Raw genomic sequence first — 21,344 nt, 5'->3', positions numbered from 1 at the left:
AGATGTTTGTTCTCAAAGTTTCTGTTTGTTACTTGGCTGAACATATGTATATAATTGTTGTATTCCCAGCCCCCTTATTTATTATCTTTGGAGTTTAGGTTCCCCAAACCCTTTCTTGAAGTCCCTCTTCCTTTAGCATAGCACAACTCAAATTATTTTACTCTTGCATATATTTACATTATTTAAATGGGTCCAAGTTTCAAAGCTCAAGCATGCATGTGTACATGGATACAGGAATTTGGGTGGAGAAGCAATTTGTTTCAAATGCAACAAAACAAGTGGGACCGTGAGAGTGAAAACTTGGTCCTTGAGAGACCAAAGGATTAAGGCCCCTTGAATATCAGAAGTAAGTAAATTGGTGTTTAGAGTGCAAAAGAAAGGTAAAAAGTCAAAAGTTATGGCAAAATGTGCAAAATGCAGTGTGTGAGAGAGAAAGATGGAGAAAGAAGAGACTTTGAGGTAGGACCATAGGATAAATCGACCCTACTTGTCTGTATTGTACAAGCTGATTTTGGTGCACAGGGCCAGTAGTTGGTATGAACTGTCAATAGTTTGTTAAAATTATGTCTTTTCAAGTAAGAGGCTTTTCTAACTGTCAGATGTGTATGGCTAGCGCATGATATTTGAGGCAGAATACTTAATCAAATTAATTCTGCAATATGAATAAGGCTTCTGCTGTTCAAATATTTATTTGTATTGGGGAACAAGAAGAAAACTAGCCAAAATATTGCTGTGTAGCTGGTTGATACACATTTAATTCAGCCTTGAAAAGGTCTCCTTGCTTTCTTTCTGTGTGCCTCAGTTTATGATGTCTCATAGAGTTTAAATCAGTTTTGTACCAGTTTGCCTGAGGCTGTCAGTAAGGTAATGCAGAGATATGAATAAGAAAGAACCACTAGAAAACTGCAGCTACTCTGTCAGGATTTCAATAGCAATAGCATCTGAAGTGAGAGCATATATGCTGATTCAAGTAGTAGTAGTAGGGGTTATTAAAAGTGATAGTTACTAACATTGGTTTGGATCACCTGTGATACCTACAGGGGTGTGATGCTTCAGTTAGTGTTCATTTTAAAGAGCTTGAGAGGGATTCCTGACAAACCTCCTTGAACCAAACAGTAGTTGTGTAGTAAGAGTGATTGGTGTATTATACTTCTGTACCTTGATCCCCACAAAAGTGATGTGTGTACAAAAAGCAGACTTCCTTGGCCACATAAAATCACCAGGATCTATTGGATATGCATCTGATTTCAGAGACTGCAATGAGAAGTGTGTTCAAAAGGCCATCCAACACATATTCCCATTTATATATCTATATGACTGGGCATACATATTCAAACCTCTATATGCTATTGGAGGTAATGAAGCGAAAAGCTTTCTGTATTCAGATGCACGTTTGACTTGTGCTCTCAGTTCTGGATACATGCATGGAAGTCAGCTTTAGAACAAGACTCAAATAAAAATCCTTGAAATTTTAAATGAAAAGATTTTAAATGAAACTTGAGTTAAATGATAATTTAATACCCTTACTTACTTTGCATGCCAGGTTTTAGGTTGTGAGAAGTCTGGAATATTATATTTACTTGAACACAACAAATAGACTTCTGTTTTGAGTACCGGGTATTTTTTTCTCGTTTGTTTTTTTTTAATTGTGAAAATGTGTTCAGGCTTTGAGAAAAGGTATAATTAAAAAAGAGACCTAGAATGTGTGAGATTTGCATAGCACCTTTGTTTTCTGTATACATCATTGCGATACTGCATTCATATGTATAGGTGCTTGTGTGTACTTGAAAATTGTGTTGTGAGATATACCAGGGAAAAGTTCACTCACCCTTACTAATACATCATTCATGCTGATTGATTGTGAATTTGGTTTATTTTAAGAGCACTTTTAATTATGATAGGTGCAATATACTGGGTTCCAGACGCTCATGGTTTATTAGTGATTTTAGCTTAACTCTACAACAACTCAAGCAGGGCAGGGGCCCTGCTTATATTTGTGCAAAACACCACACACACCCCACACACACTCCCCATGAAAGGCTATTTACAGTACAGCTCTTAATCTGTAGGACCATTCCAGGATCCTGGCTCCCCATTGTTCTGCTGACTCAAGCTTTGTCAGTTTCCTGGTACTGTCCTGGCTCAGTACATAACACCAGGTGTTAAGCAGAGCAGCTTATTTTGGTTGCTGCTTAAAGGTTCATAGGAATTTGCTAGAACAATTTTAATCTAAATTTACGGTATGATGAATAGAAATCAATATTAGCTGAATGGCAAGAAAGGAGAGGCTTGAAACAACAGATGACAAATTGTTTTAAAGGAAAGATTTTTAGAGGATTTACATCTGAATCAATTCACATGGATAGGAAATATAAGGCTAGCAGCTGCAAATCAGTGTGGCATAAAGACTATGGTGATCAGGATTCAGAAAAACTAGATTCAGAACCCGCTCAGGGCTAACTGGGCAGGTTCCTTGTCTTGGCTGTGTCACGGCTACTTCCCCGCTGTGCCACACAACTCGTTCAGGCAGAGCCACTACCAGCTTGCTGCTGCCTCTTCTTTGTCCTGCAGCTGCAGGCTCTTCATGCCACTGGCCAACTTCCGCCCTGGTGCCTGAAGGAGAAAGGCAGGCAGAGCAAGAGGTCATCTGAAGCCCTGGGTGCCCTGCTGGGATGCACGTCCCAAGAGGCACACCTTTAACTGGGAGTAGCCAGAGCACTCTGGCTGCTGACCAAAAGGCTTTTTAGGCCAGTGCAAGCACACCCAGTGGGAGCCCCTGGAACGAAACAGGAAGCACTTCCCCAAACAGTTGGCTTGCCAATCTCATCCTGGCCCTGCGGCCTGTGGGACTCCATAGACAGACGTGTGTTCTGCCCCGGGGAAAAGGTGCTCCTGGAAGTACAAGCCAAGATGGCGTGTGGAAGGGGGGGGAGAGGCACAGGGGAATTCAATTGGTGCCCTCCTGAAGCACCCCGAAAAAGTTCCTGGCTAATCTAAAGGGTCTAGCTTAACCCCTTACCCCCCCCCCCCCCAGTGTGGTGGTTAGGCCAAAAGAGTTAGTTCTCTTTGTTTATATTATGTTTTGGTAATTTTACCTTTTATTCTTTCCCCTTACCCCTTTTTTAAACTCTGTATTCCCTCAAAAAGTTCAAAATATATATTTGTAAAAATAGCTCTCTTTTCTCCTTTGAAGGAAGGATGAGATACAGATGTAACAAAACAACAGATTCTGTATCGATTCAGTTAAGTTGCTACATCAGAGCTATCAGCAAGTATAATGATTTTCTCAAATACAGATCATATGGAGACATTGCTTCTTTTACTAGAAGATAATAGCAGCTTTTTCTATGTTTTAGTAATCTGCTTAAAACTAACAAGTTAAGAAGCAGTATGAGGTAGAGACAGAAAATGTTCTCACTTTGAGGGGGAGGGAATCTTGACATGGGTGATTCCTTCAGATTGTGTAAAGTTGGTAACCCAGCAGTGGATCACTTTCCCTCAGGTGTCAATTATCATGTACCCAGATTCTTCTCCAGGTTCCAGACAGTATGAGCAGAGCAGACAGGTGCCCTAATGTTCCTCTGGCCACTGGGCCTCCTTTGTGCCTTTTCCACCTATTCCACTTATACCAAAGATGCTGAGGAAACTGAGGCAAGAAAAAGCAACCCTGATCTGCATAGCTTGCAATTGGTATGCAGATCCTTGGCAGATTCCAGTCTGAACATGCTTCAACAAGGGCCACTGTGGCACCAAGACCCAGCATGGCTGCACCTACACTCGTTAGGCTATTCTACGAGGATCACAAATACCATGCTAGCCTTTAGAGGAGTTTCTACATTGAGAATTTATAACTTTTCATGAAAACTGTATGCCAGATGCTGACAATGGAAACACCTGGACCCATGCGCCTCTACATTACACAGAATCCTGGAGTTCCTTCTTGATGGCATCAAACAGAAATTGAAGGGTAATACACTATGCAAATGAGTGGCAGCCCTGGCTACAGTGGTCCCACTGGTCAATGGATGCTCAGTATCCATATTTCTACACACAGTCAGGTTTCTCAAAGCACAGTCAGGTTTACTCAAAGTAAACCCTCCAGCTGTTCACAGGTTTCCTTTTTGGCAACAACACATAGTCCTGTCAGTGCTCCATTTGAACCTCTGAGAGAAGTTCAGGAATGAAATGGTCAGGAATGAAAGTCCTGTGACTTCAGCCAGATGGGTCTCAGAATTAGGAGCCCTATCTACCAGGAAAGGTCTGTGTGTTTTTCACAAGGACATAATGGTCCTAAGAACAGATCCAGGATTCAGTCCAAAGGTCAATATTTCCTTCCACTGCTCTCAGGAAATACCATTGCCTTGGTTCTGCCCCCCCCCCCCCCTCGAGTGACACATAGTAAATCTTTGCAGAGCCTCAAGGTCTACATCAGGTGCACAGCATTGATTTGTAAAATGGACTTTCTATATCTCAGTGAGCCCTCCCAAAAAGGGACATAAACTATCTAGAGTGGCAATAAGTAGAACTCTGAGGCAGTGCCTCTTGTGCGCTTACCAAGCTAGCAAACTCGAGCTACCACCTGGAATTTGAATCTAGAAGGTGCAGTTTTGGAGTGTGGTACTTAACTTTACAACATATATACATTGGACATATGTGTTCTTTTAGAGAACCACTATTTGAATATTCCATTAGTGGAAGCAATACTATCAATTCAAGATAGAAAGAAAGCTGTTATGAAAATAATATGGCCAGAGTTCAGCATGAGTCTCTCCTAAATTCAAGCTTCTGCCTGTCTATTCATGGTTAGCTTGTTTTGGTAAACAAACTTTGAACTGTAAAGTTACATATTATTTGTGGTTGCTAAATATTCTGTTGGGGTTTGTTCTTGGGTGAAGTTACATTGTTCTAAAGACATTCAGTCACCAGAAGTTGGAGTTATCCTTCCCAAAGACACTGAAACTTGTGAATCAGTTTTGGAGATCGTCTACTATCCTAAAATGAAAGGTTAGATCATACCATTTTGGATAGATTTATGCGCACCCCCCCACCCCCCCATGACAAGGGGTTTAGTGATAGAATTCCTGTCAGTGCAATTGCCTTGGCTTTCAGCTACCTCTGACTAGAAAAAAAAATTGGAAGACTGTGCACCAAGGCTTGGCTTCAGCTTTTTACAGGCAGCAGTGGCCATATGGCACTAAATGTAAGCTGCTGGGAGCTATATGGATAGCAGCCATGGGAATGGTTATGCAGGTTTCATTAAAGATACACTGCAGACCATAAGTGGCTCATAGCCTAGAGGTTGCTTACTATAAACAAAAATTCAAAAAGCTAGCCCAGGAAAAATAGATCTGTAAACATCAGTTTCTTGATAACTAATTTGCATTTATCTTAGCTTTTGTATAAATGTAAAGCAGTTAACTTACCTTTGTGGAAATCCCTTGTGTAAGTATAAAGGCCAAATTTTGTTTTCTGGGATGTGTCCTTTGTAGTTGAAGAACTGCGTGGTGGGTGTGCCAGGATGCATGGGTCTAGTTGTGTAGGCCACTTGCTAATATTTCCCAGGAATCTTATTTTATGCGGGTATGTTTCTGTCCGCCTGCCACATAACTGTAGTCACGGTTATGTGCAGCTACAACATACCATCCTCCAAATTAATTAGATTAATTCATTAGCTTGAACTGTTTTGTAAAGGAGAGTTCTTAATGCTGGAAAGCCCCCAATCTCTTTGGGTATCAGTGAGGAAAAAAAGGCTTCGTACTTTTTAGAGCAGGTGGCCCCAACCTGTTTCAGTCTGTGGGTACCTTTAGAAATCTGTCACAACAGATGGGTGGCTGGCATGGGAGGGGGAGCTAGCTGCAAAATGGGTGCCACAGGAGGGGGAGCCAACCACAAAATGTCGAGGAATGAGGTCATGTATGTATAACTAATAACTCTTCAACATTCCAAGCAGAAGCTCTGATTAAACAGAATGCCTTTTAAAATTAACATGTTATTTTAAAAAAAATTGGCTTGCAAACACACAGCTCACCTTCAGTCACACAGTATATATTCTTGTACTCTGCTGGCAGCTGAATCCAAAGGAACCTAAAAAAAAATTATTCACAGCCAGTCAAAAGCCCTGCTGGCCAAAGCCCCTCCCACACCCCTTTCTGAAAACATTTGGTAGGCACCATGGGCGCCAACAGCCACCACACTGGGGACCCCTGCTTGAACGAGATCAAGGGTCATGCGAGTATTTGATGGTACTAGCATTTCTTATTCTGGAAGCTGAAGTACTAAATCTTAATGTGTGTTCTTTTAAGCCGCTCACAGAGAAGAGAACTGACCAACAGTGCAGTGTTAGAACTTTCTGTTTGATCACTATGTCCCCCCCCCCCACACCATTATTTTAAAATCACAAATGTCATTGAATTGGTTGGAGTTAGATGTGGTTTGTTACTTTGATTTGCAGTTTTTGTTTTCACTTGATCTGTATTCATAGCATGTGTTGGGCATTGTCCTAGTGAATCTGTCAAGTCAAGAATATCCCTTCTCACAACTAAAAATACCCCTTCTAATGATAAACCAAGACCATCACTCTTCAGTCCAGGGACAAGATGATGCAAAAAGAGTGAGAAATGTCTGCATTATTTCTCTAGCATGATCAGTATGACTGGAGGAAAGATCTAAAAAAAATGTGGTTGGGATATCATATTTGCCAGTGTAATTATAGTAGGCAGAAGATTATTGTAATTACATTTATGTATTGTCTATGCAGACTGGCAGCAGCTTCCTATTGTCTCAGGCGGAGGTCTTTCACATCACCTAACGCCTGGTCCTTTCAACTGGAGATGTCAGGGATTCAACCTGGGACCTTCTGCGTACCAAGCAGATGCTCTACCACTGTGCCAGAGCCTCTCCCTGTCTGTGATGCGATACGAGCTCTTTAACAGTGCTAGTGTAGTATCATGATTTTGCACATTATCCTAAATCTTTGCATGTTTTTGCAGTGAGGTTTATGATGGGGCTACATATTGTATAAAACTCCTGCGATTTAAGTCAATACCTCTTATGTGAAGTTGTTGTTAAAATGTTATGGTATTTGGAAGATATTTTATGGTAATTGTTTTCACTGTTATGTTTGCCCAGTGGTCTTTCATAGCTGTCACAGTTTAACCGTTATATCTGAATACACTTGCTAATTTTCACATTCATGTTTACTTTTCAGAAGTAATCTTTCATTTTTTTAAAAAAGTTGCTTATTCTCTCCACCATTTGACTTTTGATATTTTTAGTCAGTGGGGCAGGTTTTCGGAATTGCATTGCTCATGACGATAACTTCACATTCTTCTATTGAGAAATAATGTTCCATTGAAAAGTTGGATTGAACTGACAGTCAAGAATGTGGAGGCACAGCCAGGGTAATGGAGTAATAATGAATCCAGACAGAAGGCCTGATGTTTCAGATGCTGGAAATTTTGACTTGCTTGCTTCTGTATTGACAGTGTGGATAGAATTCTTGGATGGAAAAACTTCTCTTATTCTGTTGTAATGATATTTTTCAGTAACATGAGCAGATTAAACAAACTACTTTGCATACATAAGCTACTAATTCAGGTGGGTAGCCATGTTGGTCTGAAGCAATAGAACAAAGTTTGAGTCCAGTGGCACCTTTAAGACCAACAACTTTTAATTCTGGGCATAAGCTTTCATGTGCATACACACTTCTTCAGATACATTGAAGCAGACTTCCTTGAGCCTTACATATAGGTGTGTGTGTGGGGGTGGGGTGGGGGTTAGTTGCCAGGAAGGGCTAGTTCATCTTGGCTCTAACTGGCCCTTCCTGGCAGCTTCGTTTTCTATAAGCCACTCATGTTAGGGCTCCTGCTATATTTTATTTCTGTATCTTCTCAAAGCTCTGCTGACGAAAGATGTCAAAATTATTACTAGTTTGCATGGCTTTGAGACAACAATTATAGTTTTCTGAAGTAACCACTGTTGTGCTGTCTGTTTCCACTCTACAGATGGGAATGCTACTAGCAATTTTTAAATTTCAGTTAGTAATACTTTGATTTTGATATTATATATGGAGTGCTGATATTTTGGTACATTTTTAAAAATTGTATTTTCATCAAGTTACCAATGTTTCCATGCAGTTGATTGTTTTGATATATAGTGAAGAAAGAAGGTTTTGTTTTCCAGTCATCTGTAATTACTGGGAAATTTTCAGATACTTGTAAGAAAAAAATTAAATTAATTCTGCACTAGGTAGCAATTGTTCTCATACATGTAGAGATACTCCAGGGTTTTTTTTCTTTTAAAAATAAACATCATATCCAGAGTTATTAGGATGGCATAAAGTCTTGCTGCAATACCTGAAATAGAATGACTACATGTATGTTAGTGGTAGAGAGTAGACTTGAACAGCAAAACTGAAGCTAGTCTCATTAACTAAGCTCACCATAGTTTTAAAGTCAGTTTTGGAAGTAGCATAGCTAGAAGGCATATTTCATATACAGTTCTATTAGTGCAGCAGATTAGTTTGTTCCCTTGGGAACCATTTGCTTTTTATAGAACCATATGGAGCTTTTTCTTTTGAAAGGAATATTGTAGTAAAATCAGTTATACAAATGTGAGGCATCTTTAGCTTTGTTAATAAGTAAGCTGGAAATTTGTTAATTCTGTTGTAAACATATTTTTAAATAGACTGTGTTAACATGAAATGATTTTGCACATGGAGCCTAACCCTGGCCTGGAAGACAGGAGGCAGCTTGGTTTTGCATCATTTTTAGTTCATATTGTGTTTATCTAAAACACCAAGCTGTATTAATATGAGAGTATATAAAGCAAATCGCTAGCCATCCGTTCCCTAAGATAGGTATGGGCAACTGTGGGCTTGAATTGATTCACAGAAGCATTTTATCTGATTGTTGATGGCCCTGCCAAATTTTAATACATTTGTGGTATAACATTTCACTCATAGGGAAAAGGGGGAGATTACACTTTTAAACATTTGACCTGAGCACATGCTTTATAACTGTAAAGTCCTTAACTTCCAGCATGTTGGCGATTCTTGATCATCCATGAAGAGGTTTCTGGTTCTTGTACCATAAAATGGAGGACAGAAGATGCAGAAGTCATTCCTATCATGGGGCATAGCATTCTGACCTGTATTTTCCATAACTTTCACTGTCTACAGGTGCAGCCGCACACACTATTTAATCCATTTTCAATCCACTTTCAGTGCACTTTCCAACTGGATTTTACTGTCTGAACTGGTAAAATCCAGTTGGAAAGTGCATTGAAAATGGATTATTTCGTGTGTGTGACCACAGCCTACTTCTACTTCATGTAACTCTAAAACGAGTAAGATAGAAGGGAAATGATCCTGTGACAATTTAGCATTTCAGATCGGGGGGAAAGTCAGCCAGTCAGTCATAGGTCTGAGAATGTTTGGAGTCAGCTGGGATGTCCAAAATCAGGCCCCTGTAGTGGGAGTAATCCAGAAGTCTGTTAATTTGTGGAGGCAAAACATGTCTGCTTCAGTTTGAGATATTCCCCAGTATGAGTGACTGGACTGAAAGAGATAAAGAACAACTACTGGCAATGATTATATGATCAATCTTGCTGGTTTTACAAAAAAATTGTAAAGTTTTATTTTAGGCATTGGATCAGGGCATGAGATCCTGTGAGCCTGAGCAATACAGGAATAACAAGAAGAGAAAGAACAAGTGATTGCTTATTGGAAATGGCAGCAAGACGTATGGATGCTGGTGAGCTGAGCATATGGCAAAACAATTGACCTGACAAAGGACCAGTTCACTGAGGATCAGTTGTACAATTTCTGCATGGAAGGCGGCCCATGATCTTTTGTCATGGGACTTGTACTAGGGATGAAAGTATTCCATATGTTTCATCGCTGAAATGATGTTGGATGAGTCCAAATATTTCTTTCTAATTTAAACCTGTATGTTACAATCCAACTTAATGCCTAATGTTTTGAAATTGGTTAGAATTTCTGGTTGGACTAATAACGTGCAGGTGAATTGGCAATGGTAACAGATTTAGTGAGAAAACTGCCATCTAATTGTACAAGATTGAGAATAAAGCCTTATGAAATCCTGGTGCAATCCTAAATAGAGTTACACTGTTTTAAACCTATTGACTTAGAAGGGTGTAACTCTGCTTTGGTTGGTAGTGCTGGCGTGTTACAGGCAGAGATGTAAAGTTTCCAGAAATTTTAAATGCCATGAGGAAAAAGTGTTTTCCCCTGGCATTATTTTTTGGGGGAGAAATTCTGGGAAAAGTGTTGTGAGGTTCAATAGCCATAGCATAGCATAATTATTGACACTTCAGCTATAACAGCAGGTTTTAGTGGCTTAACATATGTTTACATGGTGATTGTATTAAGTGCAGGAATAAACATTTGGGTACATTTGCTTCAACAGCAGCCCTGACATAGAGAATGACTGAGAATTCAGTTTACATTTGAATATATTTTTTCATAGGTCTTCATGTAGACCAGGAGTGTCAGACATAAGGCCTGTGTGCTGGAACCAGCCTCTGGTGCAAATGAGGGAAGGCAGGAGGTTGTATGGTAGGTGGGTGGAGCAGGCAGATGTGTTGAGATATGTGTGATCGAAGCTGTCGAGAAATAGAAAAGAAATGGCTAGGGGGCAGGGCTAAGAGGTGGAAGTAAAATAGTGTGGGGGGGAATGGCGGTGAAGGCAGAGAAAGAGGAGCAATGGTGCTTTCCCCCCCTCCTGCTGCCTCCGACCATAGCTCAGCAAGGATTGGCAAAGCCACTATATGAGGGGGTGGAGCCAAGCAGACGGCACTGCCACTACCACACCAACCAGCTTCACATTTTTTTCAAATAGCAATTGTGAGGGGGGTTGGCAAGGGTGGGCGTGCAGAGCAACAGTTTGCTGATGAAGGGACAGGGCTGGGGGGGGGGGGGGGGGGGGAGGCCCGGCGCATGTATTGGAAGGCAGCTGTGCTGTCTTGTGTATGCTTTGTATGCTGCTCTGAGACAAAAGATGTCCTGGCCTCGAAAGTGAATGGAGGAGCAAAGGGATAAATGGCCTTGCTGTTGCTGCTACATGTCTGAACAGCTGCAGAGCCTGGACGCAGAGTGTTGAGGGGGGAGGCGACCTCCCTCTGGGTGATCCAGCTTTAGACCCCCCTCCTCCTGACCAGGGACCCTATAATCTGGGTCACCCGGGGCTGGTCGCTCAGCCTGGCTCACCTCATGTGGTTGGTGATGGTGGTGGGGATAAGGCAGTGGAGGGAGGAATCCAGTGTGCCTCTTCAAGATCCTCAGATGTAGGATGGCAAAAGAGAGGACACAAGAGCAAGAGACAGAATATAGGCATGCTTGGCTGCTGAGGTTTTTTTTTGGGGGGGGGCTGCTGAAAATCTACCGTATTTATTTGCAAGGAAGATGGCTCGTTTCCTAAAAGTGCTGTATATAAAAAAGTGCTATATATAAAAAACTATATATACAAAACATAATGAAAAGTACAAAAAGTAATGGAGACTTATAAACCATGTGAGATTCAAAAAGAAACAAGACAAGGTTGCCCACTATCCCCTCTTGTGTTTATCTTGGTTCTTGAAATATTGAATAGAAATATAAGACATAATGAGAGGATTGGGACTGTAAAGATCAAGAAAGAGACCTATAAGCTAAAAGCTTTTGCAGATGATTTGGTATTAGTATTGGAAGACCCTTTAAAGAGAATTGAATTATTAATGCCTAAATTGAAATAATTTGGTGTGTTAGCGGATTAACAAAGATGTTAACAAAACATATGAAAATACAAGAACAAATAAAATGGATGAATAAAACTGGTTTTAAGTTGGGAAAAAAGGTAAAATACCTGGGCATTATGTTGACAAATATGAATTGTATGTTATTTCAAAATAATTGTATTAAGACATGGAATTAAGTTAAAAAGGACATGTTAAGATGGGATAAAATGCAGCTTTCTTTGTTGGGGAGAATATCCGTGATTAAGATGAATGTTTTACCCAGAATGTTATTTTGTTTCAGACAATACGTTTTTTGACAACCGATGTACCATTTAAACAATGGCAGAAAGATATTTCTAATTTTGTATGGCAAGGGAAAAGAGGAGTTAAATATAAAGTATTACAAAATGCAAAGGAAGGAGGAAGCCTGGGGTTACCTGATTTGAAACTATACTTTGCTTACTTGCTCTTTAGTTTGGATGAATGAATGGGTGTCATTGAGAAGTAGAAGGTTATTGGAGTTTGAGATTTGGTTGACATGGTTATTTGTGGTTTTTAAAAACCATTATATTAGATGTGCTATTTTAAGAATATGGAATAACTATAAATCTAGGTTTTGTCCAAAAACACCCTTGTGGCTCTCTACACAAGAAGCATTTTATAGACGAGAAATGATAACTAAGCATAAATGGTTAACATATCGTGACATACGAGATTTTTTTCAAGGAGATTGTAAAATGACACTAAGAGAGGATTTGATAACAGAAGGATACACTTACCAATGTTTTTAATGCATAATTATTAGAAAGGCTTAAAGCATATAAAAGATTGCATGGTTTTGAACAGTCTAAAACTGAATTTGAAACAGAATTATGTACAACACGTTATTGCTAAAATGTATAAACTCTTGTTGAAATTTGAGATAGAGGATGAACAAGTGAAAGAATCTATGATAAAATGGGCCCCAGACTTTAGATATAATATACAAATGGAGCAATTGGGTAATTTGTGAAGGGCCTTAAGTTTATGTTTAGTTTGCAAGATAATCTCGGTTACAGAGGAGCTCCCAGTGAGGACAGAGCTGCCCCAGGGCAAGCAGATTCCCCACCACCTAGCATTCAACTGAATTTTGCTCGATGCCTCTGAAGTTGGGTTGCCACAGCCGGGGGGGGCAGTGATGGATTGCCTCCTGGGGTCCTACAGGACCCATCCTGATAGCAGGAACCAAACTAGTATACTGGGGTTTGGAGGGGAAGGCAGGGCTCAAGGCAGGACAGGGGCGGGTGGCCTGAGCCAGGCCCTGTGTCTGGGAGAAATGCAGGTCAGGGGAGGAGGAGAAGGCTGGCTCGATGGTCCTGCTCTCAGCCTCACAGGCTGGAACCCTAGAATCAGGGCAGCAGCCAAACCACTCAGTGTTGGCTCACTCATGGGCCTCGCCCCAGCTGAACGCATTGGGGTGAAGGGGGGCCCCAGGACACATCTCACCTGTACAGCCCTCAGCTGACCCAATGAGGTGTATGGGGCAGCAGAGGGACAGGGGCAGGCATGACTCGGAATAGGGGAAAGGGGCGTGGGAAGGGAATAAGGGGCATAAGAGGGACAGAAGACTCTGGGGCCAGGGAAGAGACCAGTTGGAGTGTGCTGCAACAGTTAGTTTTGGGACTAACAGGCAGCTAGGAAAAGTCATTGAACTTTATTTCTATATATGACAACAGCAGCGAGACTATTATATGCACAAAAATTACTCACAACAGAGAAATGGTTGGTGAAGATGATGGAACTTGCAGAGATGGCTAAACTTTGATTAGAGAAAATATATTATCTACATTTATTGTTAACGGGAAACCCCTTATGGACTTTTTGCATTAAATGGGGGTGGGGGAATGAAATGATTTGTGGATTTGATGAAGAAGGGGGGGGAATTAGATAATAGAAAAAAGAGATCTTATTTTTGTAATTATAGAGTATGTGTTAAGTTTGTAATTTTACTTATATTTGTCATGGAGAAAATCAGAAGCCATGTATTTATATTATTGAATATATATATTTTATCTCTTTTTATCTCTTTTCTTTGTTTCCTCCAACTTTGTATTTCTATTTCCTTTTTTTAATATCTGTTGTTAGTTTTCATCTTTTGGTTTAAAAATTCTTAATATATTTTTTAAAGTAACTAATTTGTATGCAAATATAATATACTGTTATGGTATACCTTGGGAAAAAACGTAGTCTTGCATATGATTAAATAAATTTATTGGGGCCTTTGTGGGTTTCCCAGTACCAGTTGCTTTCATGGCTCAGAATCAATTGCTTTTGTTTGCATTTTGAGTAAAAAATATCATTAATTGGGTTTGCCTGTGTCCTTTATAAAGTTTATATCTCCAGTACCTGGCATTTCATTTTATGGCACATAAGGCCCGGCCTGACAAAGAGACATTTATGTCATACCCGGCTCTTGTAATAAATTAGTTCGACACCTATGAATATATAAGGAGTCGTCATGCTTGTTGAATCAGTGCCTGTGATTCAGACAGATGCCCCATAACTATGCTTGTGGTAGGATATATTTTATTTTAATTAACCTCATGTTTCCTCCTTGTAATCTACTGTTGAAAATTATTACACATACATAATCCATAGCCACCTTGAACAGGGCTCTGAAGAGCCAGCAGAGACATACCCTAAATAAATTGCACACACCGTAAATAAGACCTTTGGATTGAGTCTGATGTCTTTTATTCAGAAAAGTGTATACTTTTGGATGTCTGCATTCTTATTCCACATCCGCAAATGTAAGCTTATTTTTCCATTAAACAAATTATAATAGCTTCAGTAGCAAGAATATAGATGGTCAACAGTGCAGTCCTAAATAGAATTAAACCCTCCTAAACCCATTGAAATCAATTGGCTTAGAAGGGTGTAACCCTTTTTAGGATTGCACTGACATGGTAAGGTGTACTCCCACTACCAAAACTGTGTCTCAAGTTCATAGACTGACATTTTATAAAAATCAATATCAGTCAGAAATGTCACTACCTCTTTGTGTTGTAACAATTAAGCAAATTGTTTGAATTAAATGTATTATTTTTAATATTCGTTCCCCCATCATTCCAGTAAAGGTTGAAACTTGTATGAATAAGTACTCATGTCATGTGCATGTAATATTATGTAGTGGTAATAGTCTGGCTGGTACTACAAAGGTGACCTTATTTTCAGCCTCTCTTTTTTCCTCCCTTTCCTTCTCTAGTTTTGGCAAACGTTCTGCAGGAAGCTTCAGGCGTGGCTGTGAATGCATTGTTTTAGAGCCATCTGAAATGATTGTGGTAAGCATAATCAGATCAAGATTTGTATTAGCAGATAAGGGAAAATACTTTTTAATATTTGGGTTTTTTATTTCTTTGTCTTTCTCAGTAGTTTAAAATAGCAGTGCTTTTTGAAATGTGCACATGATTTCTTAAAATGGATTGTAATCATCTGTGTACAGGCCAGTGGTATTTAAATACGTGAACATGCAGGATATCTACAGTTTATGAGTGTGAAAGAATTTAAAAGACAGGATGGGTAATGACTGAAACCTCTAATCGGAGCAGTTTAAAGAAATTACACTTATCTGCTAACTATTGACAAAATAGCATACAGTATCTGTGGTGTTATGAAAGATTTCTGCAATATGGTTTGGATTTTTCAGTACTCTGAGATATTTCCAGAGAATCTAATTTATTAAGCTCTGGACTTACATCCTAATACAGAGTTTCTTAAACCCATAATTAAGTAATTAATAACAAAGTACTTAGGGAAACTTTTGCCCAAATCTACAATATGCAATATTTTTCTACCATCTTGTGTAGAATGAGTTTTTATTTATTTACAGCATTCACATCCCACCTTTCTGCCCAATCAGGGCTACCAAAGCTGTTGTAAAGGTAGCTGGAGAATCTCATCACTGTATATGGAAAATTAAATAGCTGTGCTATTATAGTATAACAGAAGGAATGTATCTTCTTAAAAGAGTAGTTAGATTGAAGTCTAGTAGCATCTTAGACACCAACAAGATTTTTGGGGTATAAGCTTTCACCAGTCAGTGCTCCCTTTGTCAGATAGAGCATTGACTCTCGAAAGCTTATACCCTGAAAATTTTGTTGGTCTCTAAGGTGCTACTGAACTCAGCTCTAGTTGTTCTACTGCAGAGCAACATGGCTAGGCTTTGAAACTTTCTTAAAAGAGTAGTTACTAGTACATTAACAATAATTACAGTGGCACTGTTTTCCAACTCCCCCGCACCCCGACACATGAAAGGTACTATTTGTTTTCTTATTTCATCAGCATCTCCATCACAATCTGTTCTAGCAAATTCCAGAGAAGTAGCCATGGTAGTCTTTTGCAGTAAAAACAGGAGTGTTGTGGGATGTTATCCAATTTATTCTGACGTAAACTTTCAGGGACTACAGCCTGCTTCATCTGTTGCAACGTCTTTCAGTCCACAAACGTTTATGCAATAATAAGTCTGTAATGTGCCATACAATACCAGTTGGATCATCCTTTCTAAAGCTCTATTTTTCAAGCTCTGTTTTACTCCAGGCGGATCCCTGTGGGTGCACATTATTTCTTCTATAGGGAGACTGCTGATGATATCTCTGGTGTTGGTTTTCCTCCCTGTTAAAATTACCACATGGATTATTGCCATCTCATGAATCTCCAGGTCTCCCACTTTACAGTCCTAGATACAGATATGGGGTATTCCCAAATGAGTTATTTGCCCAAAGTCCAGTGTTTCTCCAGTTCAATGGTGTGGTTTCCCTGATTTTTGTCTGATCTTTCTCAAACTTGCTTTGCTCCAGAATATTGGGGGAAAGTGTAGCAAAGCTAGGGTGTCTGCTGCGTGGATGGGAAAGTTTGGGTTTTCTTATTCCTGTCCATACAGCAGCCATTTTCTCTCCCTGCAGCACAGGGATTTTCTTTCTTTTTTAAGAAATGTGATTTAACAGTGTTACTGTTATACCAAAATAAATATCAGGTTCTCTGAATTCCCAGCTTTCATTAGAAAAAATCTCTGGTCCATTTCCTTGCAGATATATATGGAAAATGGACTGCAGACTGACTCTTGATACATATTTTAGTATAATGGTATGTCACTATAAAGCTTTCAAATTGCCTTAAAAAAACCTATCAGGGAAACCTGCTGTCTGGAAGCATTGTTACTGCTGTGCTGTATTAGGAGCCATAACAGCATCAGGGAAACCACACAAGCCTGTCCCCCTGTGGAAAGTACCATGAGGAGATTCAATATAGATTCCAATACCACATGATTTTGTGCTGCACTGGACTGAAGTATAGTGACAATAACTTGCAGTGAATGGCCTTTTTATACTGTCGAACAACTAGTAGTTCCTCTGGCATCAGCCACAGTCCTAACCAGTGCACCGGCATTTTTGTATGTGGGCTTTTTACTATCTGTAGAATAGAAATGGCTGTATCTATGCTGCTAAATTAAATGCATATTTTAGATGTTCCTCTTCATGATGTTTGGTTTTATTATTTAACATGATTACATAGAGTCACTGTGCAATTTTTCCTGAAATACTTTCTTTTCAGAGGAAGACATTGTTGCTTTTAGGAATGCTTGCTCCCACAGGATGGGAGTGGAAGATCCCCAATGGCCTTTTGCAATGAGCAGGAAGCATCAAATTCCCTTAAGAAGTATTCGTTTTCAGTGAAAAACTGTGTATGACAGTAAAAAACCCCCAGATGCTTGTTTTAAAAAACAAAACAAAAGCAGGGTGGATTTCTTGTAGAATTTACAAATGTTAGCTAAGTAAATACCCCATGATTATGTAGTGTTGATTCAGTGACGCACTGTTGAAAAAACAGAACCTTTACAGCTAAACTGGTACTGAATTCAGTTAAGGTCCATTTCTTGAGGTCCATTGTACACTAAAATTTGCAGCAGAGAAGCCATCCATAAACTTTTTAAAAATCATATGTGAAAAATGCAACTGCTGAAATTTTATTGCCTATGTATTTTTATTAGGTGGATTATATGGATGAAAATGAAGAATATTTTCAGCGGCAAGCCTCTCATCGGCAGTCTCGAAGAAGGTTTAGAAAAATCAACCAAAAAGGAGAACGGCAAACTATTATTGATACTGTTGATGCCTATCCTTTGGGGAAGCCACCTTTACCTAGAGGTTATCATACGGTAAGCTATTTTCAACACTTTTTGTATAGGTTGTTAAGTCTCACATGGAATAGGCAATCAAGCGTTCTCTATTGGCTGTATATATAGTTAGGTGACTAAAAAAATGGCCATATATACATGCAACGCCATAAAGTTAAATGCCGGATGTACTTTAATAGCTGTGAATGGGAAACGTGCAAGTAAGAACGTGCTGTCCATCTTCAGAATAGTATGGCATCAAAGCAGCTTCAAAACATACTCATCTTTAATCTCCATTATAGAGTGTTGCTTTTTAATGGGAAGGACTTTATCAATAAACTAAATGGTGAAACACTCATTTATATAGATAGTTAAATATTTAAGCACAACATTTGTGTTGGGCTATCATCTCATTAACCCATGTGTTTGCTCTGTCTTCTCAGCATGAGAAATTAAGATTTGTGTGTTATTTCCATAGATATGGCTTATGTGAGATCATATCACTTGACAAATCTGAACCATTGCATTACCATCTGAGAGAGCATTATATCCGCCTTATCTTTGTAGAATAATGATTGCACTTCACAATAGTATGATATGTAGAAACAACAGAATGCAAAACTTGTTTAAACACACTTTCGGAAAATATACTGGGACAATGATTAAAGCTCTGAGACACAAGTTGTATAAAATATTCAGAAGAGGTAGTGATTTCAAATTCCAGTATGTAAATGGAAGAGGAAGTAATCTGATATAATTGTAAGGGACATATATCAAGATGGGTAGTCAAGTTTGTCTGTAGTAATACAAAAGAGCAAGAGTTCAGTAGTACCTTAAAGACTAGCAAAATTTGTGGCAAGGTATGAGCGTTTGTGAGTCACTGCTCACTTCTTCAGACAGCTGAAGAAGTGAGCAGTGACTCATGAAAACTCATATCCTGACATAAATTTTGTTAGTGTTTAAGAAGAGAAGAAGAGAAGAGATTGGATTTATACCCTTCCCTTCACTACCCAAAGGAGTCTCAGAGCGGTTTACAAACTTCTTTCCCTTCCCCTCCCCACAACAAACACCCTGTGAGGTAGGTGGGGCTGAGAGAACTCTTGACAGAAACTGCTCTTTTTCAAGAACAGCTGTGCCAGAGTGATGGCTTGCCAAGGTTATCCAGCCAGGTGCAAGTGGAGGAGGGGGGAATCAAACCCGGTTCGCCCAGGTTAGAGTCTGTGCACTTAACCACTACACCAAACTGGCTTCTGGACTTTTGCTCTTTTCTACTTGTAAAGGACAGTTCTTGAGTACCATATAGCGTAGGGGAAAATGTTGCATTGTATCCAAATAACCATAAGCAGAAGAAAAAATAGCTGTCCTGCAAATGCTTGTGTACCTTGTACAGTAGAATAATGGGGAGTTCTGTTTCTTATGTTTCTGCTTGTGTAATGTCTTGCACAAGTAAGAAGAAATCTTTAGATTCAACTTCTTGCTCAATTTTCTAGCATGAACCATACCATAAGCAGAAGGGTACCTTTAGGTCTAACATTATTATGTGCACATATGCTCAGTAGTGAGCATAATAGCTGCAGACAGTACTGTCATAATAAAAGTTGATACTGAATGTTATCTGTCCATTGCCCATTTACATTTTGTTTCTCCATACAATTGTGTTTCTGTTCTTGTCCAAGCATAGCACTGTGGGGAAGAACAGTTTCCTGAAAATGTCTGTGCAAATGAATCCTAATTGTTTGTAATAATTTCTGTGGGCTAACAGAAACGGCTGTGAAAGGAAATACCTATTTGGGATGCCAGAAGTCTTCATGTGCTCTTTCTGATCCTAAAGTACTGGAGATTTCCTGGTGTGTTCCTTCTTGCTAATTTCCATTTGCAATCAGCCCATGATACAGTTAACATATGAATGTTTGACAAGATCCCTTGCTAACTGCAAAGACTTTTCTCTGATACCTTATGAACATCTTGTGTACCAGCTTTTACATGTTTTGTATGTACAATAAGAAAGCTTGTGCAACAAGAAATTTATTGTGTAGTTTATGAAATTTGGGGTTAGGTCAAAATGATTTTATGATGAAGACCTTAATTTGGCTCAACTTGATTCTTCTTATATGGATTTGTGATGTACTAAGAATGCATAGTTCTTGTTGCTCCAGTTATAGAACTAAAAAGGGGCTTTTAAGATTTATGTTCATATTTTGCATTTATAAGTAACTCAAGATTTATTGGTTTATTGGAAGATGTGCTTTTCTAAACACATGCGCTAAAGAGCTTCGATTTGGCTATGGCTCCCTGATATGTGGATGCTGCAAATGTAGAGATGTGAGTCTCTTTTTTGTGTGTACACACATAGGCAGCAAAACACAACTAGCATGTAAAGTGTGAATTGCCTCTCAGAGGACTGCCCCCCCATTTATAATATTATGGAAATAGTTGCTGAGACAAATATGTGACATATTGGTATCAAAAAATGACTATAAATAGTGAATATTGTACAAGCACAAATAAATATTTTGAAGATATTTATCAAAATAAACAATTTAACAAAGAGCTTCCACTAAATTATGGGTTGGATTCCTGCAGAAAAATTCACAGGAGGAGTTGGTGGAGTGGATCTTTCCTCACCTCTTTAGTCAGCTTCCTGTTTGCTTTAAAAATCCTTTTAGAGGCTGGAAGAACCTCACAAAGAAAGTGCACCACAGTATGGGTGCTGCAGCAATGAGAGGGGATAATTTCCTTCTCTCTCTTCTGCTGGAAGCGTTCATCTGTGAAGGAGGGCAAAGAGCAATTTTAGTTAATTCCTGCTTCTGCTGATTGCTGCAGTGACTGGTACTGTGGCACATTTTCCTTGCAAGATTCTCATGACTCTTCAGGATATTTGGAGCAAACACAATGCAATTGAGGGAAGGAGAAGGTAAGGAAATGTCAACTCTGCCAACTCCTGTGAAATCGTGGGCTGGATTCAGCCTTATCTTGTACATTATATTCAGTGGCTGTATGGCTCTGACAAAATAAACCCCAAAGTCCGTTTAGAAGCTTCCTTACATTATAACATTATTTTTATAGTAGGTGGAATATATATTAGCACCACTGATAATGTTCATCTTTTCCTTTCCTCCTATATGGCATTCATTTCATTTTGGCTCACAGGAATGCACTAAACAGCAGGTATTGTAACTTCTGTGTATGGTCCTCTAACTCTGTACCTTTCCCCTCAGTTTGCAGTGTGACTAATGTTGAATTCTAGTTGCTAAATTTCTGTTGCATCCCTTCTGTTTTATTACATGTTATATACAGTATTTAGGTGTTTGTTTTTTAAGGTAGAGCTGGGTGACAATACCATTATCTCCATTTCATGGTAATCTTTTTTAATCCATTGCCTTTGTGGCATATTGTGTCTTGTTAGAAGTTATGTGGCATTCAGCATTTAACATATGGGAATGATGAAATAGTTAGTGTT

General features: G+C 39.2%; 1 protein-coding gene across 1 annotated transcript in view; it reads left to right on the top strand.

Annotated features, from left to right (window-relative positions):
* The window catches only part of RAPGEF2 (Rap guanine nucleotide exchange factor 2), a 35,207-nt gene extending 14,109 nt beyond the window's left edge, over positions 1 to 21,098 (top strand). Inside the window, exons 4-6 of the mRNA XM_015424764.1 lie at positions 14,978 to 15,053; positions 17,759 to 17,926; positions 21,035 to 21,098. Of these exons, the coding sequence (XP_015280250.1) occupies positions 14,978 to 15,053; positions 17,759 to 17,926; positions 21,035 to 21,061 (271 nt within the window). The 3' untranslated portion in view covers positions 21,062 to 21,098. The remainder of the gene's footprint in view (positions 1 to 14,977; positions 15,054 to 17,758; positions 17,927 to 21,034) is intronic.
* The last annotated feature ends 246 nt before the right edge of the window (positions 21,099 to 21,344 follow it).

Source organism: Gekko japonicus, unplaced genomic scaffold (genome assembly GCF_001447785.1).
Source record: "Gekko japonicus isolate JY-2015 unplaced genomic scaffold, Gekko_japonicus_V1.1 scaffold827, whole genome shotgun sequence".
Lineage (NCBI taxonomy): Eukaryota > Metazoa > Chordata > Lepidosauria > Squamata > Gekkonidae > Gekko > Gekko japonicus.
This window is presented reverse-complemented; position numbering and strand designations above follow the sequence as displayed.